The following is a 24,784-nucleotide window of genomic DNA, read 5'->3' as shown; positions in this document are numbered from 1 at the left end:
TGGCTCAGCTGTTCCTCTCTCTTCCTTAGCAGGCTGTCTCCAGGGGTCCGGAGAGCAGGGAAGGGAGCATCGTGGTGACTGGACAGAGGGAGGGCAAAGCTGCCACTGTCCCCACCGGACACAGGCTGGAGAGTCACAGGCTCCTCCTCCTTCCCCTCCAGAGAGGCTGTGTGTGTGTGTGTGTGTGTGTGTGTGTGTGTGTGTGTGAGAGAGAGAGAGAGAGAGAGAGAGAGAGAGAGAGAGAGAGAGAGAGAGACAGCGGCGTGAGCCTGTGTGCTTGTGTGCTGAGCGCTGAGCGCTCATCCCCTCCTGGGGCCAGGCTTGGGTTTCACCTGCAGAATCGCTTGCGCTGGGCTGCCTGGGCTGTCCTCAGTGGCGCCTGCATGAAGCCGCTCTGGCTACCAGAGCTGGACAGCTCCAGGGAAACCCACCTCTCTGCAGAGCTTGCCCAGCCGTCCCTGGGAAGCCAACTGCCTCTCACGTAAGTCCTCCGCTCGACGGGGTGTCTCTAAACCCTCACTCTTCAGCCTCTGTTTGACCATGAAATGAAGTGACTGAGCTCTATTCTGTACCTGCCACTCTATTTCTGGGGTGACTTTGTCAGCTGCCCAGAATGTCCAAGCCAGGCTGGTTCTCTGCATCCTTTGAATGACCTGTCTTCTTCTGTAACCACAGGTAAGAAAGGTGCCCAAGGCTTATGTTGGGGGTGGCATGCATGTGGAGAGATTGTGGATGTGGGGTCAAAGAAATACTAGCAGTTTCTGGGTACTCAGGAGGGGGTTACGTCTGAATGCTGGATGTCACCTGCTCCTAGAAATATTTTAGTCTCTTGGTTGTCCCTGCTGGGGCTGTCCACAGCCAGGTGACGATGAACACCTCCTGGCTAGGATGGCTAGCCCAGTCTCAGGAATAGTGGCTTTATTATACTGTATCTGCTCCTATGTCTTTATTACTGCTCTCTGTTCTTTTGTTCATTTATTTATTCATTCAGTAAATCATCTACGTGCTTTAAAAGGGCTAAAAGACACCAATGCATTTACTCACTTAGAAGGCAAATACCTTCCAAGGTTCTTCAAGTTCTTTACAGCTGGGCTTGTTCCAAGGCTGGCGTTTGTGAAGTGGATTCCTCCATCAGCTGGTGTGGTAGTTCAGATGACCTTCCAGATCCCACCCAACCTTGAGATGTTAAACTTCTGTGATTGAGCAAAGCAGATATAAAAGCTAGAAATATACTCTCTAGCCCCTAAGCACCTGTAGTGAATTTATTTGGAAGAAGAAACAGTACCAGTTTCTCTAATGGAGGGGCTTCTTTGGAAGTGTAGTGTTGCCAGTTGTGAAAAAGCTGAGACCCGTATGCTTGGGGAGGTTCTGGATGGCAGAAAGGAACCAGATGGGATGGAAGCAGCCTTTCAGGAGAAGGAAGTATTAGTAAAAAGAGGAGAATGTTGGCTGGTAGGTGGGAAGTTGAAAACAGCAGTAGTAGAACCATGGGCAGGGAAGTGAGCTCAAATCACCTTGACTTCTACAGAACCAGGATTCAAGCAGGCTAGCGATGCTGCAGTGAGTGTGGGGGTGGGGTGGGGGTGGCCGGCACTGGTGTACATGAGCAGCGACACAAGCCCAATGGGGACACTGATGTCCGAGCACTTTACATATGCGATCTCTTTTACATAGGCTTCTCTGTGCACCCCATTCACCTAGACCCACTTTACAACTAGGGACCTCATTCCACTCTTTCCTCTTCCCCAAATCTGCCAATCCAGCCACTTAGAGGGTCTTTTTCTTTTGACATCTTCCTAACCAGAGGTGGAAGTTCCCTCTAATTACTGTCAATCACCTGGAACAATTCCTCCTTTGGTTTCCAGTGATAAATTAAATGAATTGATATAGTGGGCTCATCACAGGGGGTGCAGATTTGAGGCATCTTGCTGGGAATACATCCTCTAGAGTCACCGCATCTTATTTGCACATTCTTCTGGGGGGTCCAGGGTGGCTCTCCTTGGATCTCTACATGATGCAATTTTAGTATGCCTGGATTCCTATTCTCATTAATGGAGAAAAAAAAAATCTCCTTTTTAAAAAATGCACTTGGTTAAAAGGTGAAACACATGATAGCTTTGGAATTTGCAACTATGATATTGGTTGGCTGGATAAGAAAGTGCATCTGCACTAGAGGAACCTCCTAGAATCTGGGATCCAGGTGGACCTAGCTTTGGGGTGAGGTGCCTGTTCCCCCTCCTCACTTGTCCTCAACAGACCTCAGTCCTGATGGTGGCTTAGCAATGACAGACACGGTGCAAGGGTCTACAGAACACAGGTGAGTACTGGCTGAGTTGCTTATATGAAATTGCCCCCCTAGTTAACACCACTTTATAATTTATCACATTCTAGTTTCAAAGCTAAAGATCTTAGCTTGAATCTCAGCTTCATCACTTTGTATCTACATGGCTTTGGTCAACTTCTCTGAATATCAGTTTTTTCTTTTTTTACTTACATGAAAGGGATAATAATATCTCTTCCCCACACCTCCTAGGGGTCATGTGAGGCCCAAATAGGTCAAAGCTGCAAAAGTACTTTGTAAATCTGAAAAAAACATAAATGCATGGTGTTCTTAGGAAGACCTTTTAGGAATTAACATCAGGGGGGATTCTGAAATCCTCATTCCCTGCACCAAATCAGCCCTGTGTTCTAATATCTAGCCAAAACTTCATGCCTGTATGAAAGTAGACATAAGCAATGGAATTTCACAACTCTTCTTTATTTTAACTAGCAAATGAAACTTCTAGACGGCACTGAGCCACATGTAAATGGGGGAGGGCATGAGATCTTTGACGATCTTAAATCCTCCAGGGTAGAAAGGATGAAAGAGACAAGAGACAAGGAACCAGAAAGGCAGCTTTGTGATTATCAGGTGTTTGAATGATTGTGGAGAGCAGAGAAAAAAAACCTCACCTCCTCTGCAGTTTCCCCTGGGTATTAACGAAATTTAATCTCTGATGACAACACTAGGGCCTCTAAACTCAAGTCAACCCAAGTCAAGCATCTCTCAGACGCTTATGCAGATTCAGACTCGGGGAAGAGCTTCCCAATGTGGAGAGTTGTAAAAAGCCTGGAAAGGATGCCTTGGGGAACTTGGGGCCTCCCTGGATGGCTTTGGAAGCAATGGGGCTAAATGAATAAAATCATGCCCCACATTAGGGGTGGATGAGTGGATGCGACTCTAGCATTGTCCTTCCTTTTGGTTCTTCTCTATTCAAGTTCACTCAGTTCCCTGTCCCTGGTGCCCGCCACACTGTTGGCCCTGATGAAGAATGAGGCAGTACATTCTCTTACAGTCCAAGCGTGAAACAACAACAACAACAGAAAGTGAACGAGGCAGTGGAAAGATAAACAAAGAAAAGAGTCAACAATCACTGTGAGTGCGAATGTTTGACGCTGCTCCTCGAATTAAGTGACAAGCCTTGGTCTCCTTCTTCAGGCTCTCGGAGCCCTCCTCCCGCCCTGGGTACCTTTTGCAGGTGACTCTGAATACGTGGAACCCACAAAGTGGACTGGGGCTTTGCTTGGGGCTGGAGGGAAGAGGTGAATAAGATACAGTGGTCACCCTTAAGGAGCGACCTCACGACAGGAAGTTCCACTTTTCTCTGAAAGCCCCCATTTGACCTTTCAGATCAATGTGGCGATCCCACTTCCTGGGCCTCAGCCCTAAGGTGATTCCAGATGAACACAGCTGACTTTTAAAAAAAAATTATGATTGTGGTAAAATATACATAACATAATTTACCAGTGTAACCATTATCAAGTGTATATAGTTCATCGTGTTAAGAACATTCACATTGTTGTGCAGACATCACCACTGTCCATCTGCAGATTTTTGTCATCATCCCAAACTGAAACTCTGCACCCATTGAACAACAGCTCCTCACTCCCCTCCCCCTAGCTCCTGACACCCCCCCCCCCATGCTACTTTCTGTCTCTATGAATTTGACTATTCTAGGAACCTCCTATAAATGGAATCACAATGTCTTTGTCTTTTTGTAACTGGCTTATTTTACTTAGCATAATGTCCTCAAGGTTCATCCATGTTGTAGCATGGATCAGAATTTCTGTCCTTTTTGAGGATAAATAATATTCCATTGTATGGATAGACCACATTTGTTTAACCATTCATCTGTCGCTGGATACTGGAGTTGCTTCCACTTTTTACACGGCTGATTGATGAACTGCACTGCATTCCGACGGAAGAGTGGAGTCAAATCTACACAGTTTGGGTGAGCTCCTGCTGCTGTGAGATGAGGGGAGGGTGCGTAAAACACACCACAGGTATTGCTGCCCACTTGAAAATTATTCTGATATTAAGTAACCGATACATGCTGATAGTGGGAAATTTGGAAAATGCAGAAAACTGTCAAAAAGAATAATATTCGCCTCTAATTCCTGTGCCCAGAGATAACACAAGTGATCTATTTGTATGTAGAAGAGAGATTAAAAGAGAAAAGAGCAAGATGGTAGTGCTAGCCCTCTCTGGAAATCAGGTAGCTGTGCTGTTTCCTTTGCGGTGGTCTGCTCGGGGGAAGTCCCCTGGGGACAAGCCCCTGCACCTTCGAGGGCCAGAGATCCCAGACCCTGCCACTGTAGTTCACCCAAGCCACAGAAGCTGCTGATGCCCAGGCTGGGGTGGGTGCTGTACAAACATTCTGCAGAATTTGCAGGGCGATGTGAGTTTACACATTATATAAAGCTGCACTCCTGAATGAGAGCTCTTGTGGGGCTGTGTATATCAGGCCTATCTGTGGAGAAGCTTCCCACTGCCAGGACTCCCTGCTTTTCCCCCATGGAGGCACCGTTCTGGGAGAGCTTCGGGATGCTCTCTTGGGCAGCTTATTCCATATACTGGGAACTGCCAGCCTTTTCCACCTGCCAGCTGGGGATTTTCAGAGCCAGGAATGAACCAGGAACCTCTAAGACTGGGACAAAGTGAGGAATCCCAGGGCAGGATGGGGTGTAGGGTGGCACAGAGGATAAGGGCAGCTGGTGGACAGGGGCAATGTTCTCCCCAGGGAACAGAAGAAAAATGTAATCCTCTATTTCCAACAAGAGGATTGAATTGAAACCTTCTGGGGAAATTGATGCAGGAGGGCCCTTTTCCCCCAAAACACTCTGGTGTCTGTGCTATAGTCAGTATATGCCAGCAATTGCAACACATCAAATCCTTCCCACATTCCTCTTCTCCGACTTGACACAAACTGTCATTGTGCGATGCCATTGGGTCATGGGCCCTGACAACCACAAGAGCAACCTGTTCCCTGATCAGCCCTCTGCAGTTCCCCAGGGACTTTCATGGACACAAATGACCCTGTTTGCTCCCGTCACTCCTCCCACAGGGCAGAAAGTATTCGATCTTTCTCTTAAGGCAAAATCCCAGGGGGATTGAGTGACCTTTCACAGATCACCACCAGCCAGTGGTGGGGCCAGGACTCGGAGCCACATTTGCCAGCACCAGCCCTGCTCTCATCTCCTGCCAGAAGGGTAGGATAGGTTGGTGCAACAGGCCCTGGGAGAGATGGAGGATTAGTGACGCCAGAAACACTGTTGAGAGGCTGGGTCAGGGTGGGCAGGAGGATGAGAATGACCAGATAAAAGTGGTTTCACAATTCCATGAATAATAATTCTGATTCTCTCATACCTGGTGGTTTACTTTGATTTTTACTTTCTTTTTGAGATGGGATCTTGCTCTGTTGTCCAGGCTGGGGTATAGTGGCATGATCATAGCTTGTTGCAGCCTTGACTTTCCCAGGCTCACGCGACCCTCCGTTCTTAGCCTCCCCAGTAGCTGAGATCACAGACACACGCCACTATGCCCAGCTAATTTTTAAATTTTTTTGTAGAGACAGGGGGTCTCACTATGTTGCCCAGGCTAGTTTTGAACTGCTGAGCTCAAATACTCCTTCTGTCTTGCTCCAAAAGAGCTGGAATTACAGGTATGAGCTACTGTGCCCAGCCCTTGGTTTATATATATATATATATATTTTTTTTTTTTTTTTGAGATGGAGTTTCACTCTGTCGCCCAGGCTGGAGTGCAGTGGCACGCTCTCGGCTCACTGCAAGCTCCACCTCCCGGGTTCATGCCATTCTCCTGCCTCAGCCTCCCGAGTAGCTGGGACTACAGGCGCCCGCCACCACGCCCGGCTAATTTTTTTTTGTATTTTTAGTAGAGATGGGGTTTCACCGTGTTAGCCAGGATGGTCTCGATCTCCTGACCTTGTGATCCGCCCACCTTGGCCTCCCAAAGTGCTGGGATTACAGGCGTGAGCCACCGCGCCCGGCCTAGCTGCTGCTTCTTAATCCAAGAGGTGGTTTGTTTATTTTTTAATAACAGTTTTTTTTGAGATATAATTCAAATACCATAAAATTCGCCCATTTAAAGTGTGCAATTTGGTGAATTTTAGTATATTCCCACTGTGCAACACCACAGCATCTAGTTCCAGAGTTCTCTTATCCCCTGTAAGGGAAACTCAGTGATCACTAAGCAGTCACTTCCCATCCCTCCCTCCCGCCGCCCGGCAAACACTAATCTACGTCTGTCTCTATAGATTTGCCTGTTCTGCATATTCCATATCAATGGGATCATACAATGTGTAGGAAAAACCACAAACTGTTTTTCTCTGCTCTCACTTCACAACAATCAACACGGAAGACTTCTGTGACCCCCAAAGATGTGGGGATTTCTCCCCACCTGCAAGCAAGCAGTCAGTTCTGCAGCAGAGATCAGCTGGGTGCCTTCTAATTCAATTCAGACACCATCCACCTGGAGACAGTTCAGATCCCACACATCGAGGGCTCAGTCCCCAACACTGCCCCTGCAATGTCAATGCCGATCACAAGTCCTAGGTTGTTTTACCTGTGCTTCTAACCCACTGGCTATAAATTGGGGTTCCCATGATCCCCTCCCTGGGTTCGACTAACTTGCTAGAATGGCTCACAGAACTTAGGGAAACACTGGTTTACTAGCTTATAAGAGATAGTGTAAGATACAGGTGACAAGATGCATATGACAAGGTTTGGGAAGGGGCACAGAGCTTCCATGCCCTCCCTGGGCTCATCACCCCTCAGGAACCTCCAATGTTCTGCTATTTAGAAACTCTTCAAAACCTGTCCTTTCGGGTTTTTATGGAGGCTTCATCAGGCAGCATGATTGATTAATCCAGTGGCCACTGGCGATCAACTTAACCTTTAGCTCCTCTCCTGTCCCTGGAGGTTTGAAGGGCGGGGCTGAAAGTCCTAATCCTATAAAGCCTGCCTTTGTCTTCCTGTGACCAGCCCCATCTTGCAGCTACCTAGGGGCTGCCAGCCACCAGTCATGCAAAAAGACATCATTTTGCAGATTCCAAGTATCTTAAGAGTTGTATTCCAGGAAATAGGATTGAAGACCAAATACGTATTTTACATATCACGTTCAGTACGTGGCTTTTTGCCACTGGCTTCTGGTACTTTGCAGAATGCTTTCTAGGTTCCTCCATGCTGTAGCAAGTGTCAGCACCTCAGTCCTTTCTATGGTAGAATCATGTTCTGTTGTAAGGATTTACTGCCTTTTGTCCATCCATTCATCAGCTGATGGACATTTGTTTGGACAAAAGGCTGTTTCCACCCTTTGGATCTTGTGAATAGTACCCTGATTCTTTTATTGATCACTCTTTGCAGTATGATTATCCCCATTTTACAGATGCCCACTGAGGCAAAGCAATGGGGACCTCGGTTCCATCCTGTGCCCTCCTTTGTCCAGCAGGTCAGGGCTGGTCTTAGGGCAGAGTCGCTGGCTGACTGGAGAAAGAGGAAGAGGCTGATTCCTCAATAAGCCAGGGAGAGCCCAGGAGCACTTAACTGCTGAGAGGCCTGCTGAGGGCCTTTTGCTCACATTTCATGCCTGTGTAGAACGTGAGAAACAGAAATATGCCTGTGTCAAGGATACACGACCCTAAGAGCCCTTTCTTGGGCTTGCTCAGGTTTGGTGGTGAGACGAAGCCTCGCAGAATCCAGCAGCAGCTCTGCTGGGGACATGGTCCGAGGTGCAACCCAGAGTAAAGCCCTGACCTGACCTCCTGATGCTCAGGGGAAGCCATGGGCCCCTCCTGTCCTGCGTTCCTGTCCTTCACAAAGCTCAGTCTGTGGTGGCTCCTTCTGACCCCAGCAGGTGAGTGCTTGTCACCTGTCATTGTAAGACTTCATCTCACGCTTGTCGGCTCACAAACGGTAGGAAGGAGTCTGCAGGTGGACTCATTGCAACCGTCAAAGCTGCAGGGGACTTTAGAGGCCCTCAGCTGGGTGGCTGGTTCCACTGGGAGAGGTGGAGGGGTGGTCACAGCTCTAACGTTAGCATCTGTGTCACCTTAAATGTCCCCAAGCTTCAATGTCCTCAGCTGCAAAATGCAAATAGTATTGTGTACCTCCCAGGCCTATTGTGAGGATTAAACGAAAGTTTGTGACCAGAATCCAGGATACAGGAGGCACTCGGAACGCAGCACTTTCTATCCCAGATGGTGCTGACACGTTTTTCTGGGATTTGGAGCTGTAGTTCTCGACTTGCTCGGACAGCAGAGCCCTGAAGGGGTGAAACTGTTTGCTGAACACAGTGAAAACTGACATGAGTAATGTCATAGAAACATTTTGAAAAGCTTTGTTTATCTGATAGGAAGTGGCAAATGCCCATGGTTTAAGAAAAAATTGGGGAGGATCCCAAAGCGGTCTATTTCCCTGTTAGCATTAATGGTTCATCCGACAAGTGGGTGGGAACAGGAGACCGCTTACCCTGGCCAGGCTCACTGCAATGCCGGAGCCCTTCTCCCTGGAGCCCCCGACTTAGACCAGGTATCTCTTCCACTTCCCTGTCCCCGCAGGGGCTCCTCCATATGGGGCTGAATCTCTTCTGTAGATTCAACTTTCCCTACTTCCCTGCCTCTGCCCCTTCCCCTCGACCCCTGCAGCACTAGTTCCCACTCCTTTCTTCTCTAACATCACAAAGCAGGTAACCTTTCCTGAGCTCCGACGACCCCACAGCCTCCTTATGCTGTGCTCAGCTTAGATAGACATTATCATCTGCCGTCTTCAACAGTGTTTGAGATAGGTTCTGGATAAGCATCTCCATTTTACAGATGAGCAAACTGAGGCTCAGTGAGGCTGAGTGGCTCTGATTTGATAGCAGGTGGAGAGGAAGCCAAGCGCCCACCTCCCAGGGCTCCTGGAGACCCCCTCTCCTCTTCCAGTCCCACGGCGTTGCCGCAGGGAGGATCCTATACCCAGGCTGAGGACCGGCTCTTCAAATACCTCTTCCGGGGCTACAATCGCTGGGCACGCCCGGTGCCCAACACTTCAGACGTGGTGATTGTGCGCTTCGGACTGTCCATCGCTCAGCTCATCGACGTGGTGCGCCTGTCCTCCCACCCCTGGCCCCGAGAAAGGAGATCCCAGACCTCCCACTGCTTCCCGCCCCCCACCACCGCTTCCCGCCCCCCTCTACTGCTTCCCGTCCCCCCTACCACTTCCCCCCAGCCCCGCTTCCTCTACCCCAGCCCAGCCCTCAGGCACAGCAGTGACCTGGGGTGGGGGCGGGAACGGCTCTTCCCGGGGCTGCTACACCCTCCCCTCTCCCAGCTCTGAGCTCCCTCCTAGGAGGGCATTGATTGGCAGCAGTGCCTGGGTGATCCTGGAGAATCTGAGTAAGGGTGGGGTTTCAGAGCGGGTGGTGGGCGGGATGGGCTTGGGGTGTCCTATCAGAGGGTCTGAAACAGCCCATCCCACTCCACCCTGTCTTCTGGGGCTGGGCCCACCCCTCTAATTGCTCCTGTCTCTCTCTGGGCCAGGATGAGAAGAACCAAATGATGACCACCAACGTCTGGCTAAAACAGGTGAGCGCCCCTCCTCCAGTCCAGGCAGGAGCCTACCGAGAATCCATGGACCCCAGACCCCCCCCAGGACTTCTTCGCTAGTGAAAGACCAAGGAACAGCAAGACCCTGAACTTAGTTTACCAAGCAGATGCCACATGGGATGTTCCCAAAGCTGACTTTTTCCACAGGGCCTGTGTTCTTGGTGGCTAGACGTGAGTCTAGTGCCTGAGAAGGTCGCCTCAGGCACTAGAAAGCCAAGTGGTGCTTCCCCGGGAGCAGGCATCCATTCATTCTCTGCTACTTCGGAATCCTCCCCAAAGCCCCACCAGGGGTTCATTCTGCCCATTTTACAGCTCAGGAGAACAGGAAGCAGAGAGCAGCTGGGCTGGAAAAGGGGGCCCAGCTGTGCCTGACTCCCAGCCTCTGATAGGACACCCCAAGCCCATCCCGCCCACCACCCGCTCTGAAACCCCACCCTTACTCAGATTCTCCAGGATCACCCAGGCACTGCTGCCAATCAATGCCCTCCTAGGAGGGAGCTCAGAGCTGGGAGAGGGGAGGGTGTAGCAGCCCCAGGAAGAGCCGTCCCCGCCCCCACCCCAGGCTCCTACGAGAGAACGCTGAGTGCTTAATATCTATGCTGCCACCCAAATACCCCCAAACTTACAGGCTCACAGCAGCTCCTAGCTCACTGTATCTTATGGCTTTATGGCCAGGAGTTTGGGTGGTTTCTTCTGCTTCGCATGGTGACCACTAGGGTTACTTGGTGGTATTTGAGTGAGGGTTCATCTGGTCTGGAGGGTCTAAGACAGCTTAATTCACACATATGTCCCTTAGCAGGGATGTCGGAAGGCTCTGGAAGGTGCTGGAAGGCTGGACTCAGATGGGCCCCTCGTCCCCTTCGGGCACCCTCAGGGTCTCTCCAGCAGGGGAGTCAGACTTCTTGCCTAGTGGTTCAGGGATTCCAGAGTGAGGGTCCCAAGAGACAGGGAGTAAAAGAAACTAGGCCAGCATTGATCTTGTTGTATACTACTGGTCAAGACAGTCATAGAACCCAGTTAGACTTAGGAAAGGACGCACAGATCCCGCTTAGGTCGGAGTCTTCCCTCCCTCTGATGCCATAATCCGGGAGCTGTTAGGGGTCACTTGGCTCATCTTTACGGATGTGACAGCTGAGGGCCAGAGGGAAGCAGGAACTTGGAAGCTACCCAGTCATGTGGTGTGTGTGTGTGTGCAGGGAGGCAGGACTAGAACTTGGGTTGACACAATTGTCCCCATGGGCTGGTCACCTGGGCTTCAGGGTTGAGGTGGCAGGGCAAGGAAGGAGTACTGGAGTATGAGTCAGGCCAGTCAGCAATGCCTCTGATTAGCTTGTGATACTGGGCAAGCTACGTAACCTCTCAGAGCCTCAGTTTCCTCATCTGCAAAATGAGGATAACGCAGTCTACTACCACATGCCTGGGAGGATTAATGTACCCCAATTTGGTGTGGGTGCCTCAAAATGTTGGTTGGACCCGAAAACTTGACAGATGGACTACAGAGAGAATACGAACCTGATGGAGGCAGGGGGACTGACTTGGACCTGCCTTGGTGGAGGCCTTGGTGGAGGCAGGGCTCCCATCCCATCTCTGGTGGAACTCCTGTGGGGCACTTGGGAGTGCAGTTTGAAGGTCCCAGGGTAACTCCCCTGCCTCACTATATGACAGGTTGATTTTCCTGTTTCTACTTTCACCTGCTCTGCATTCCCTGCTTAGCTGTCCCATGGAGGCTTTTCCTAGATGGAGAGTATAAAACAAACCATAAACTGTGATGCACTAAAAATGAGAGACTTCACTAGAGATGAGTGAGGTGGCCCACCAAGGTCATCCAGCCAGGGATTGGCAGAACGAGGACTAGAGGCAGGACAAAGGTGAACTTCATGTGCCCAGGACCTTGACTACTAAAGTCCAGGTAAAGCCAGAAGGTTGGTTACTTGCTCAGAGCCCGTTCCCAGCACCGCAGCTCCCTCCACTATTCTGGGCTGGGTGGGGAGCCCTGGCTGTTCCAAGGAGGCTGCTTGGCCCAATTCTGGGTATCCCTGGGGTGAGCTAACTTTGCCCTAGGCTGCTCCCTGGAAGCGAGGTTGACACAACTTCCTCCCCACACACAGGAGTGGAGCGACTACAAACTGCGCTGGAATCCTGCCGATTTCGGCAATATCACATCTCTCCGGGTCCCTTCTGAGATGATCTGGATCCCCGACATTGTCCTCTACAACAAGTAGGAAGCCATTGGGGTCCTGGGGGGATGAGGGGAGGCCAACTGGCAGGGGCTGGGTCCATGGCCTTGGGAGGGGCACCCCTGGTGTCAGCTTCCTCGCCTCCTTCTTGCCTGCTTTGCTGAGCATGTCTCCCCCACCTCTCTCTTCATTCCTTCATTTCTTTCCTTTTGTTCTCACTCTACACCAAAATGAATGGCAGCTGAGCACCTGTTAGGTATCGGTGCCTGGCACTGTGCTACAGGAACAGAGATTTGTCAATACTGAGTATTCTTTGAAAAATGTGGTACAGGCTCTAAAAACAATACCTTGGGGTTGAAGTTGTGAGGGGTGGCAGTGTTGGTCAGACAGGCAGGCAGCATCAGCCAGCACCTTCAAAGGCCATGTACTTCCTTGGTGTGCAGTTTCCTTTTTCCCAATCATGTTATTCTGTAGTTGTCTTCAAGATTAAAAAGGAGTAATCTTTGACTGCAATGTCAAGAAGTTAATAGAAGGCAGAGGAGTCTAAAGAGAGCCCCAGTGGACAAAAATAATCAACAAAAAATATTTTGATGGAATAAATAGGCTTCTATAATTTCATTTCTGTATTTGGTATCAGGCAATTCTTCCCTTAGAAGTTAAGAAGTTAAAATGAAAAGATGTTTGGTGTTACGTTCATCCAAAAATGTTTTCTAAGGTGGGGCTATAAGGAGCATGGCTTCTTTGAGTTATAAGTAGGTATGAAAAAGCGTTCTGTGGTCAAGTAATTTTGGATAACATTGTATGTAACACCCACCCCCATCCCCGCCCAAGTCTTTTGGAAAATGGCAGAGCACAATAGCGTTTCAAAAATGTTATTAGAAGTCCTGCAGCAAAGACACCCACCTAGCCCAGCATTTCCCAATTCATTTGATCTTACTTTGGAAATGCTATTTTTAAAGAAAGAAATAAAAGGAAAAATGACCCATTTCTGGATTGCTTGTCTTCAGATTGGTCAGATGGTTTTTTTACACTGTCCAGTTCTGGTCAGAACTAAGCCCTTTCACCTAAGCCACTTTGGTGAACACGTGTTCATCCTGGGTTCTTACACTGGCAGCTCTCACATCTCAGGTGCCTAGTGTTTGCAGCTGCTGTGGGACTCACGAACTCCCCACCCTGTCGTATCTCTGTGCCCTGTAGCTGGCACCTAGGATCCTCTGGTTTCTGTTTTCTTTTCTTTTCTTTTTTTTTTTTTTTGAGACGGAGTCTCGCTCTGTCACCCAGGCTGGAGTGCAGTGGCCGGATCTCAGCTCACTGCAAGCTCCGCCTCCCGGGTTCTCGCCATTCTCCCACCTCAGCCTCCAGAGTAGCTGGGACTACAGGCGCCCGCCACCTCGCCCGGCTAGTTTTTGTGTTTTTTTTAGTAGAGACGGGGTTTCACTGTGTTTGCCAGGATGGTCTCCATCTCCTGACCTCGTGATCCTCCCGTCTTGGCCTCCCAAAGTGCTGGGATTACAGGCTTGAGCCGCCGCGCCCGGCCTTCTGTTTTCTTTAGGGGTGGCAGAGGTCAGGAGCAAAGTGCTACATCAACTATGATTTTGAGTTTGAGGATTACCCAATAAGACTTCAGCCAGTGTTACTTGATTTATTACAATAATTTTTTTGGGGGGGGTGTACAAAATTCCAAGCCAAAGTCCTGTTGACATTTAGAAAAAGGTCCCCTCCACCCAGTTAGCCCACTCAAGGTTAACAGGAAGGCGTCAAGGAGTTTGCCAGGTTCGTTCCCCCAAATGAGCACATGTTGCCATCTAGTGGTCGTTGTGTGTGATAAACAAAATGCTTTAAAACAGTTGTGTTTTTGTCTGGGCGCGGTGGCTCACACAGTACTAATCCCGGTACTTTGGGAGGCGGAGGCGGGCAGATTACAAGGTCAAGAGACTGAGACCATCCCGGCTAACATGGTGAAACCCTGCCTCTACTAAAAATACAAAAATTAGCCGGGCATGGTGGTGCGTGCCTGTAATCCCAGCTACTCGGGAGGCTGAGGCAGGAGAATCGCTTGAACCCGAGAGGCGGAGGTTGCCGTGAGTCAAGATCACACCCCTGCACTCCGGCCTGATGACAGAGTGAGACTCCGCCTCAAAAAAGAATTTTATTTTATTTTTTTTTTTAACTTTTGTCTCAATGTATTTGTTACTCCCTTACAAAGTTCCTATTTCCAGCCTGCCTATATCTCTACCATGGAACTACTCCATGGGGGAATAAGGCCCTCTGTTCCCAAGCACTCTTCTGATTTCTTGGAGTTTAGAATTGACTGTGGGAATTAGAGGGAGAGGGAGGATGGTTAAAGACTAGAGCAGGAGCCCACCGAGCCACCTCCTGGTGGAATCAGGGTCTGAGGCTTCCGGGAAGTGCTGCCTGACTGGTCACCACTATTCCAGTGTCCCCAGACTCCTCATGGGTCCTTGAATGCCTAGTCCCACCATACCCCTGATTCACACTCTCTGTCCCTGTGCGAGCCTCTACCGGAAAGCTCTTTGCCCATGTCTCAGCCAAATGCTACCATCAGTCAAGGCCTTTTGCAAATGGCAGGCTTCTCGATGACCCTGCTCACCTCCCAGATTTCCCCCCAAAGGGCCCGGGGAGCACCCAGACCGCCCTCCTAGTGTTGCCAGCTGCCTTCCTGATGTTGCAGTGGTTCCTGGAGACGTCTCATCTCCTCATGGCTCCTTAAGGGCAGGGACCTTTCTCATATTCCTCTTCTGCACAGCTCTGGTAGAGGCCCTAGTGGATGAGGGGCTCAAAAACGTATGTTAAATGGATACATTCAAGGGAGTATCTTCACCCGCAAAGATATTAGGTCTCTTCTGAGCAAGGATGATCCCAGGTGGAAAGGGATCGCCCTCCTGAGGGGCCGACTCATCATCTGCTAGGGAAGAAAAACAGACTCATAGATATCACTCTAAAATATTAAATGTTCAGTGCACAGGAGGACAGCTTTGACCCACTGCGATATCATCTCCGCCCAGCCAATCAGCAGCAAGCACCTGGCCACACCCACCCCTTCCCCAAAACTGCCTTTGAAAAACCCCTAACCTGCGAAGTTTGGAAGAGATGTTTTGAACGCTTTCTCCATCTCCCCTGTGGCGTGGCTGGCCTTGTGTCTATTCAACTCTTTCCTTACTGCAAATGAAAAAAATATTAAATAAATAAAAATAGGCGATCAAATGACATATACCCCATGATCACAAATATATATGGTTGTCATATATTGAGAATGTATGTATAATCATTTTACATTTTATATACACATATTTATCATCAAAATGTTATTAGTGGTTGTTTTTAGAATTCTTGGTACTTCCCTCTATTCCTCACAATTCCTCCTTTTGTATTTAAAAAGGTAGTAATTGACAAGACAGCACAGTGGCTATAAATGTGTGTGCCGGGGGAGACTTACACACTTGAATAAATAAACCCCGCCAGAGTGGCCGGGTCTGACTTGGGGTTCCCCTGCTGCCAGCTCTCTGAGTAGCCTGGCTCAGGCAGGTGGGTATGCAGGGATCTCCCCAGCTCCTCTCCTCTCCCCAGTGCAGATGGGGAGTTTGCAGTGACCCACATGACCAAGGCCCACCTCTTCTCCACGGGCACTGTGCACTGGGTGCCCCCGGCCATCTACAAGAGCTCCTGCAGCATCGACGTCACCTTCTTCCCCTTCGACCAGCAGAACTGCAAGATGAAGTTCGGCTCCTGGACTTATGACAAGGCCAAGATCGACCTGGAGCAGATGGAGCAGACAGTGGACCTGAAGGACTACTGGGAGAGCGGCGAGTGGGCCATCGTCAATGCCACTGGCACCTACAACAGCAAGAAGTATGATTGCTGCGCCGAGATCTACCCTGATGTCACCTACGCCTTTGTCATCCGGCGGCTGCCGCTCTTCTACACCATCAATCTCATCATCCCCTGTCTGCTCATCTCCTGCCTCACTGTGCTGGTCTTCTACCTGCCCTCCGACTGCGGCGAGAAGATCACGCTGTGCATCTCGGTGCTGCTGTCGCTCACCGTCTTCCTGCTGCTCATCACTGAGATCATCCCGTCCACCTCGCTGGTCATCCCGCTCATCGGCGAGTACCTGCTGTTCACCATGATCTTCGTCACGCTGTCCATCGTCATCACTGTCTTTGTGCTCAATGTGCACCACCGCTCCCCCAGCACCCACACCATGCCCCGCTGGGTGCGGGGGGCCCTTCTGGGCTGTGTGCCCCGGTGGCTTCTGATGAACCGGCCCCCGCCACCCTTGGAGCTCTGCCACCCCCCAGGCCTGAAGCTCAGCCCCTCTTATCACTGGCTGGAGACCAACGTGGATGCCGAGGAGAGGGAGGTGGTGGTGGAGGAGGAGGACAGATGGGTGTGTGCAGGTCGTGTGGCCCCCTCTGTGGGCACCCTCTGCAGCCACGGTCACCTGCACTCCGGAGCCTCAGGTCCCAAGGCTGAGGCTGTGCTGCAGGAGGGTGAGCTGCTGCTGTCACCCCGCATGCGGAAGGCACTGGAAGGCGTGCACTACATTGCCGACCACCTGCGGTCCGAGGATGCCGACTCTTCGGTGCGTTGGGGTTGGGAGAGGGGCCAGCCTAGGTGACCCCACCAACTTAGCGGGGAACCACCTTACCACGGAGTGTGAACTTGGGCAGCCCAGGCCCCTCCCGTGAGGACCCACTTCCCTCAGTCATGGTCCTTAGAAGTACGGAATAAATAGCGAGAGAGCACATGTAGCTGGCCACTCTGAGGACATTTATTGTCAGGTGGCAGGTTATACACCATGGGGTCAGGCATGAGCAGCTCAGCCTAATAGGGAGCCTGAGAGCCAGAGAGGGAGGACCCCAGATGCTGAATCCCATGCCTCCCTCAGGCCGCCAGCTCCCACCATTGCCTTGGAGGTGGCGGGAAGCAGGGGGAGCATTTCAGGACAGACCTAGAAAGTCAGCTGCTGCAGCGTCAGCCTTTGTCTTTTGTCTTGGATGGTCTCTTCCTCTGTTTTCCTGTTCATGGACTCTTGAGGATCTTGCAAACTTCACTCTTCAACCACAAACCCTGCAGATTCTTGGTTGTGCCAGGTGGATTCTGCTCCCCCGCCCCTGCCATGGCATTGGCCACACCCTGACCCCTACCCCAGCCCCTGTCTGCCATTGTTACGTGAGCAGGCTACTACTCTAGCATAGGCCTCCTCCTGATGGAGCCAGGCACAGGGAACAGAGTTCCTGGGGAGGAAGGAGGGTGGAGGGAGGGAGGGAGGGAGGACAGGCCGAACGAGATGAGTTTGAGTTGGGTCAGGGCCACTACTCTACCACTACTCTTATCAGCCTAGGGAAGGATGAAAGGCTGGGAGGTTATTATGAGTGGCCTTGATGAATAGATAAGAAAATTAATCATGATATCATCCAGGAGCAGTGAAGAATCCAGGCTCCATTGTCTGGGCTGTGAGCCCAAGTTCTACAAAGCCCCCACCCCACCCCCAGCTTGCCAGGGGTCCCAGCCACCTTCGCCTGTTTCCCTCTCCCCAGCTCCAGCAGGTGGGTGAGGAGGCAACCTGTGGGCAGCAAAGTCCGGTGTTGCATTGAAGTCACTGCAGACCCCCTAGAAGGGCCCATGCCCCTGGGTGGTCCTGCCGCCTCCTTGCATCCCTCTAGCCTCCTTTACGTATAGTCTGGGAGCAAAACATGGACAGGTCCGAGCATGTGGAGGGGCTGGGATGGGAGGGGAATCATCAGGGGAGCTTACTGGAGCCTTGAAACAGCCCGTCCCTCCCCTCCACCCACCCCGCTCCATGCGCTGACCTTTGCTCCCCAAGGTCTCTGTGGGGCAGTTGCTGCTGCCCCCAGTGGCCGTCTGTGCAGGGGCTGTGCATGGGGGGAACCCATCCCCTTTCCTGGGCCTGGCCCCCGTCACTGTGTGCCGTCTTCCCCACAGGTGAAGGAGGACTGGAAGTACGTCGCCATGGTCATCGACAGGATCTTCCTCTGGCTGTTTATCATCGTCTGCTTCCTGGGGACCATTGGCCTCTTTCTGCCTCCATTCTTAGCTGGAACGATCTGACTGCACCTCCCTCAAGTTGGCTCCCAGTGCACCCCCGCTGGCCGTCTTTTGACCATCTCTGCTCCAGCTGCCTCTAGTGTCCTCTTTGGGGTGAGCGGGTGTCTCTCTGCAGAGTCTGGACACTGACCCAGGCATTGCAGGCTTCCATCCAGCTTAACATTATTGTACCAGGGCTGAGAGCCTGCTGGGTGCAAACTTCTGCTTTGGATACTGAGGAGCTAGGGAAGCTCTGCAGAAGGTCACAATAGTGTGGTGACCAAGTGGGGCAGAGTAAGATTCTCCTGGAGGAGCAGTGCAGACCCTAAGTGACAGAAGGGTCAACCAGAGGGACAGTGGGGCCAGGGTGACGAGGAAGGGAATGCAGATGTCAAAGGAGGGGCCATGGGGGCAAAGGGGAGGGTTCCTTGGGGGTGGAAGGGCTCTGAACAATGTTTAGACTTGGGAATGAGCCCGAAGTGCCAGGGAGAACAGCCAGATGAGGTAGGAGGTTGGAGAGCCAGGTGGGGTCTCTCTAAGCCAGGCTGGGGATGAAGTTCGGAGTCTGTCCGAGTTGCAGGGTGCTGAGCTGTACGATCCAGCAGGGGAGTAATAAGGGCTCTTCCGGAAGGGGAGGAAGTGGGAGGCAAGGCCTGCACCTGAGGTGGAGGTGCAGGGCAGATCTTCCCTACCGGGGAGGGACGGATTGTTGGATACAGGTGGCTGGGCTATTCTATCCATCTGGAAGCACATTTGAGCCTCCAGGCTTCTCCTTGACGTCATTCCTCTCCCTTCCTTGCTGCAAAATGGCTCTGCACCAGCCGGCCCCCAGGAGGTCTGGCAGAGCTGAGCCATGGCCTGCAGGGGCTCCATATGTCCCTACACGTGCAGCGGGCAAACGAAAAAGACCACCCTGAGCTGCTCCTGACCCAATTCAAACTCATCTCGTTCGGCCTGTCCTCCCTCCGTCCCTCCCTCCGCCCTCCTTCCTCCCCAGGAACCCTGTTCCCTGTGCCTGGCTCCATCAGGAGGAGGCCTCACTTGGGAGTTGAAGATCTTTGCCTTTAGTTCCTTTGATTCTGAACTTCTCAAGGGCAGGACCTCTGCCTGTTATTTTTCCCATCCCCAGCACCTAGTACAGCACCGGGTGAGTGGGTCAGCACTTAAGGCGTTTGTTCTGAGTGGCTGAGGGGAGCAAGCTGGATTGTTTGGGCCCCAGGACTGCTGTGTAGATGGCAAAGTTGTAGTCCCATCCCTTATCAGCTTGGCCCGTCTCTCCCAGAGCCCCAAGGTGTGTTGACCTGCTCTGAACCCCTCAGAGCTGCCTGTGTGTGCACTTGGGAATGCACCACCCCAAAGCTTGAGGCTGCACCCGGGATCCCAGGCATAGCTGCTGCTCCTGGGATTGGGCACCAAACCTCTCCCCAGCTCTGTCCAGACCAGAGGGTGGGACCTTGGTAGCTAACAGATGTGGGCACTGGGTTCTTGGGACAATGTGGAGGCTCCAGGCAGGAAGTCGAGCAGGGCGAGCTTCCAGTTTCCTTTTGGTCCTAGGGGTCCCCTCCTTCCAAACCCCGAAATATCTCTCCCTGACACTCCCAAGGGAAACCAGCCTGCCTGTGACACCCTGGCCCACGCCCCGCCATGCCTCATTCCTCTCCCACTACCCCCTGCTCATGGCCCATCTGGTTTCTAGTCTCCTGTCTACTCCTATGCCTGCAGCCCCCAGTCTCCCCTCTCCTCCCGCTTGCTCTCCGGAGGCCTCAGAGCTCTCAGGTCCAGGCTCCCAGACCCACTCTCCTGAGACAGTGATGTTCACTTCTGTTATCCACATCTCCCATCCGTCTTGCATGTGAATAAAGAGATTAAATAAAGCTGCACCTACTGCTCACTCAACTGTGTGGCCCCCTCCTTGCCAGTCACACTTCAACATCGCCAGTGTTACCCAAGCCCCTCCAGAACCTGGGTGGTTTGGGGGCCCACTGGGAGAGAAATGATATGGCATTCCTCATGTGGCCATGGAGGGGACAGCTCTGGGTCCCTCCTGGAAAGTCGCCCCCTACTGTCCCTGCAAGGGCAAAGAGGCCAGCGCACACCCCTGACCCACTGCTGGGCATCACCGTTTGTCCCTCCTTGGCCGACGCCCAGCGCTGGACAGCCCTTGATCTCCATCCAACATGAACACAATCGGTTTCTTCCAAGGCTTGGCTCACAGTCCCCATTCTCCCACAAAGGGCGGGTCAAACAAACAAAACAAACCGCAAAGCAAATGGGACAATTTTAATTCAACCACAAGTCAAATAGAAAGAAGTTAAAAGAATGTTATGCAAACACGCGAGAAAATGAGCTGCAGATGAGAATGGGGGGTCGGGGGGAGAAAAAGGAGGAGTAAGAAAAGAGGGAAAAGAAGAAAGGTAAAGTAAAGGAAGAAAGAGAAAGAGGGGAAGGAAGAGAGTGGATTTGGCCCAAGGTCCTATCTTGGCCACATCTCTCTGCTTCTTCCCTCTGATGCTTGGTTGTTGACAACACAGCGTCCTGTGCCTGGACTCCCAATTAGGTTGTTCCTGGACTATGCCCCAGGTCCTCCCTCAGGAGGGCACATGCTGTCAGTCCAGACCAAACTCACATTAAATAAATTCCAATATACACTGTACAAGAATGTCAGGCCCATCCCTCATCTCACTGGCTGCCTGACCCCCAAAACAAAGCTTCTCCCCAGCTTCTCTGTGCATCAGGGGACATCTGAGGGCCGAAGAGGAAGGAAAAGGAATAGCTTGGTTCCCAAATCGGCCTGCCATGTCCATATATAAAGCTAGGGGCACCACGTGACACTCCCCCACCCCCGGGAGCCCCCTGCACCGACCAGGCTGGCGTAGGGAGGAGGGCCAGGCAGCAGCAGTGCCCCCTCCGAGCCATCTTTGTCACCCTCACCCTGTGTCCATAGCCCAGAGTCCCCTCTGTCCAGCTGCAGCCTGAGCAGTACAGCATGGGGTAGGGGTGGGGAGAGGGGGTCGTGCAAAGTGGCAAGGGAAGGTGACTCCCCTCGGCCTTCCCCCTGGAAGACCCACATGACCAACAGCAAGGCAGGGGAGGTACATGGCAGGCAGGGGCGGAAGATGCAGGCAGGTGGCCCCCACCCTCCGTCACTCTGCAGGCGGGTGGGCCAGATTGGCCAGAACCTTGGCCTGGTCCACAGCATCGAGCAGGTTCTTGGCATCCACGGCCAGGGTGTGTGAAGCCGTCAGCATCTGCCTCTTGCACTCCTCACTCAGGGAGGTCACGGCGTTCTGCTGCGCCAGCCGCATCTTGTTGATGAGCTCTGCCAGGTCTTTGTTGAGCAGTTTCTGGGTGCCCTCGATCTGTAGGAAGATCACACAGGACAGGTTGAGGGGCTACAAAGTCTATGCCTGGAGGATAGGGAAGCCACAGAGGTGTCCACCTGCGCGCTGGCCAAGGCAATCAGAAGTTCCCTGGAAGCAAATCAGACCTAGGAGTGGGCTGAATGCAACACCTGGTGCAGGGTGGAGTCAGGTCTACAAGGACTGACATCTCAGACTCCAGCTGACCCTGTGTAGGCCCAGCCTGACCATCCCTTCATGGAAACATCCCCTCATGCTTTCTAAAATGCGAATCCGATCTTTTTTTTTTTCTTTCTTTCTTTCTGAGACTGAGCTTTGCTCCTGTTGCCCAGGCTGGAGTGCAGTGGTGCAACTTCAACTGACTGCACCGTCCGCCTCCTGCGTTCAAACAATTCTCCTGCCTCAGTCTCCCGAGTAGCTGGGATTACAGGCACTTGCCACTATGCCTGGCTAATTTTTGTATTTTTAGTAGAGATGGGGTTTCACCATGTTGGCCAGGCTGGTCTCAAACTCTTGACCTCAGCTGATCCTCCCACCTCGACCTCCTATAGTGCTGAGATTATAGGCATGAGCCACCGCTCAGCCGTCCACTGAAGCCTTGAACCTCTCAAAATCACCCATGAGGGTTGGAACAAACTTCTTCCAAATGGTTAATGATATTTTGACCTCTTCCCATGAATCACAAATGTTCCTAATATTATCTAGAATGGTAAATCCTTTCCAAAATATTTTCAGTGAACTTTAGTCAGATCCATAAGAGAAATCACTATCTATGGCAGCCATGGCCTTAGAAATGCATTTCTTAAATAATAGAAGTTGAAAGTAGAAATTACTCCTTAATCCATGGGCTGCAGAACGGATGCAGTGAAAACATTAATTTCCTTCAATATCTCCATCTGAGCTCTTGAGTAGAGGCATTGTCAATGAGTAGTAATACTTGAAGATAATCTTTTTTTTTTTTTTTTTCTCTGAGCAGTAAACCTCAACAGTGGGCTTATGATATTCAGTAAAACATGCTGTAAACAGATGTGCGGTCATTGAGGGTTCATTGTTCCATTTATAGAGCATAAGAAAAGTAGATTTAGGTTAATTCTTAAGGGCCCTAAGGTTTTCAGAATGGCCAGTGAGCACTGGCTTCAATCGGCATTAGCCCCTAACAAGAGAGTCAGCCTGTCCTCTGAAGCTTTGAAGCCAGGCATTGACTTCTCCTCTAGCTATGAAAGTCCCAGATGGCATCTGCTTCCACTAGAAAGTCGTTCATCTACACTGAAAAAGCTGTGGTTTAGTGGAGCCATCTTCATCAATGATCTTAGCTAGATCTTCTGGAGAACTTGCCGCAGCTTCTCCATCAGCACTGGCTGCCTCACCTTGCACTTTTATGTTACAGAGGTGGCTTCTTTCCTTAAACCTCACGAACCATCCTCTGCTAGCTTCCAACTTTTCTTCTGCAACTCCCTGAACCTCTCTCAGCCTTCATAGAATTGAAGGCCTTGCTCTGGATTAGGCTTTGGCAAAAGGGAATGTTGTGGCTGGCTTGATCTTCCATCTAGACACTCCAACTTTCTCCATATCAGCAATAAGGCTGTTTCACTTTCTTATCATTCATGTGTTCGCTGGAGTAGCTAACTTTTCCTTTGCATTCACAACGTGGCTAACTGGGACAAGAGGCCTGTCTTTTGGCCTATCTTGGTTTTCAACATGCCTTCCTCATACAGCTTAATCATTTCTAGTTTTGGATTTAAAGTGAGAGGTGGGCGACTCTTCCTTTTACTTGAACATGCAGAGACCACTGTAGGGTTATTAACTGGCCTAATTTCAATCTTGTTGTGTCCCAGGGAAAAGGGAGGCCCAAGGGGAGGATAGGGGAATGGATGGTCGGAGGAGCAGTCAGAACACACACAACATTTATTGATAAGTCTTATGTGGGCACAGTTTATGATGGCCCCTCGAAATGACTACAATACTAACATCGCTGATCACCGATCACCAATCACCAACCGTAACAGTTACAATCATACTGAAAACGTTTGACATATTGTGAGAATTACCAAAATGTGACAGAGACACAAAGTGAGCACGTGCTGCTGGAAAAATGGCACCAATAGGCTTGCTCATTGTACAGTTGCCACAAATGTTCAGTTTGTGAAAAACGAGATATCTGGGAAGTGCAATGAAAGCAAGTGCAATAAAATGAGGTGTGCCTGTTCGTAGCTGGTGCCCAAGAGGTATTTACAAATGAAGTAGATGAATGAATGAATGGGTTGGCATCCCAAGGGTAAGGAGCTCTTAACTGAGACGAGACAGCCCCACAGCCCCACCTAGGGCTCCTGTATGGGTTGTCACTGTCCCTGAGAGAGAGGCCAGGAATTGGCCCAAACTCTCCTGCCTTCTCCTGCCTTGGGCAGCCACTGACAGTAGGGACAGTGGCGGGATGTGGTAGTCATCTGTGCCGCAGGGCTGGCCGCTGGGAGGCAGGGGATCAAAGGGCTCCAGACGGACAACCAACAAACGTTCCATGGCACTGTATTGTGTGCCTACGGCTTTGGCAACTAATTACCAGAAATTTAGTGGCGCAAAACAACGCAGATTTATTGTCTTATAGTTCTGAAGGGCAGAAGTCTGAAGTGGGTCCAACTGGGCTAAAGTCAAGGTGGCCACAGGGCTGGTTCTCCCTGGAGGCTCCAGAGGAGAACCTGTTCCTTGCCTTCTCCAGCTCCAAGAGGCTGCCACCTTCCTTGGCCTGCGGCCTCCTTCATCCATCACATCTGTCACTCTGACCGTGTGTCTCTTGTCACACTCTGCCTCCCTCTTGTTTTATTTACTTATTATTTTGAGATAGGGTGTCACTGCTGCCCAGGCTGGAGTGCAGTGGTGTGACCATGGCTCACTACAGCCTCCACCTCCTAGGCTCAGTCTATCCTCCCACCTCAGCCTTCTGAGCAGCTGGGACAACAGGCACAGGCCACCACACCCAGCTAATTTTTGTATGGTTTTGCCATGATGACCAGGCTGGTCTCAAACTCCTGAGTTCAAGCAATTCACTTGCCTTGGCCTCCCCAAAGGTTGGCATTATAGACGTGAGTTGCCACACCCAGCCAGTGTTGTCACAGAGATCCCTAATCCCAGGATCTCTGTGACAACACTGGGCCCAGTCTGATAACTGAGCACAATCTCCCAATCTCAAGGTCCTTAACTTTATCACATTTGCAAAGTCTCTTTTGCCATGGAAGGTGGCATGTTTCCAGGTGCCAGGGCT

General features: G+C 51.2%; 2 protein-coding genes across 8 annotated transcripts in view; one reads left to right on the top strand and one right to left on the bottom strand.

The window, feature by feature from the left end:
- The first annotated feature begins 290 nt into the window (after positions 1 to 290).
- CHRNA2 (cholinergic receptor nicotinic alpha 2 subunit) lies at positions 291 to 18,695 on the top strand. Of its 3 annotated transcripts, none has more exons than XM_030938024.1 (7): positions 291 to 675; positions 8,004 to 8,191; positions 9,200 to 9,420; positions 9,858 to 9,902; positions 12,032 to 12,141; positions 15,822 to 16,703; positions 18,068 to 18,193. In XM_030938024.1, exons 6-7 carry the CDS (start codon positions 15,834 to 15,836, stop codon positions 18,191 to 18,193), a joined length of 996 nt encoding a protein of 331 aa, XP_030793884.1. In that variant the 5' UTR covers positions 291 to 675; positions 8,004 to 8,191; positions 9,200 to 9,420; positions 9,858 to 9,902; positions 12,032 to 12,141; positions 15,822 to 15,833. The 3 variants fall into 3 exon arrangements, with proteins under 3 accessions (XP_030793884.1, XP_030793883.1, XP_030793882.1); XM_030938023.1 differs by having other exon boundaries at positions 648 to 675; positions 9,200 to 9,375; positions 15,689 to 16,703; positions 18,068 to 18,219; XM_030938022.1 differs by lacking the exon at positions 291 to 675 and having other exon boundaries at positions 8,084 to 8,191; positions 15,689 to 16,703; positions 18,068 to 18,695.
- A 1,736-nt stretch (positions 18,696 to 20,431) lies between these two features.
- PTK2B (protein tyrosine kinase 2 beta) overlaps positions 20,432 to 24,784 on the bottom strand; it is a 136,531-nt gene continuing 132,178 nt past the window's right edge. For 3 of the 5 annotated variants that reach the window (XM_030938020.1, XM_030938019.1, XM_030938021.1), the window contains exon 31: positions 20,434 to 21,528. In XM_030938020.1, coding sequence (XP_030793880.1) covers positions 21,313 to 21,528 — 216 coding nt within the window. In that variant the 3' untranslated portion in view covers positions 20,434 to 21,312. Of the gene's footprint in view, positions 21,529 to 24,784 lie in introns of all 5 variants that reach the window. The other 2 variants (XM_010378124.2, XM_010378125.2) reach the window with 1 other exon arrangement.

This window comes from Rhinopithecus roxellana, chromosome 9 (assembly GCF_007565055.1).
Source record: "Rhinopithecus roxellana isolate Shanxi Qingling chromosome 9, ASM756505v1, whole genome shotgun sequence".
Taxonomy (NCBI): Eukaryota; Metazoa; Chordata; class Mammalia; order Primates; family Cercopithecidae; genus Rhinopithecus; species Rhinopithecus roxellana.
This window is presented reverse-complemented; position numbering and strand designations above follow the sequence as displayed.

What these genes read in the sequence shown, in the direction of transcription:
- CHRNA2 (XM_030938022.1), top strand. Translation starts at nt 8,119, where the DNA reads ATGGGCCCCTCCTGTCCTGCGTTCCTGTCCTTCACAAAGCTCAGTCTG. An exon ending in GCTCCTTCTGACCCCAGCAG is followed by an intron (nt 8,192 to 9,199) that starts GTGAGTGCTTGT and finishes ATTTGATAGCAG; the next exon opens with GTGGAGAGGAAGCCAAGCGC. An exon ending in CCAACGTCTGGCTAAAACAG is followed by an intron (nt 9,903 to 12,031) that starts GTGAGCGCCCCT and finishes CCCCACACACAG; the next exon opens with GAGTGGAGCGACTACAAACT.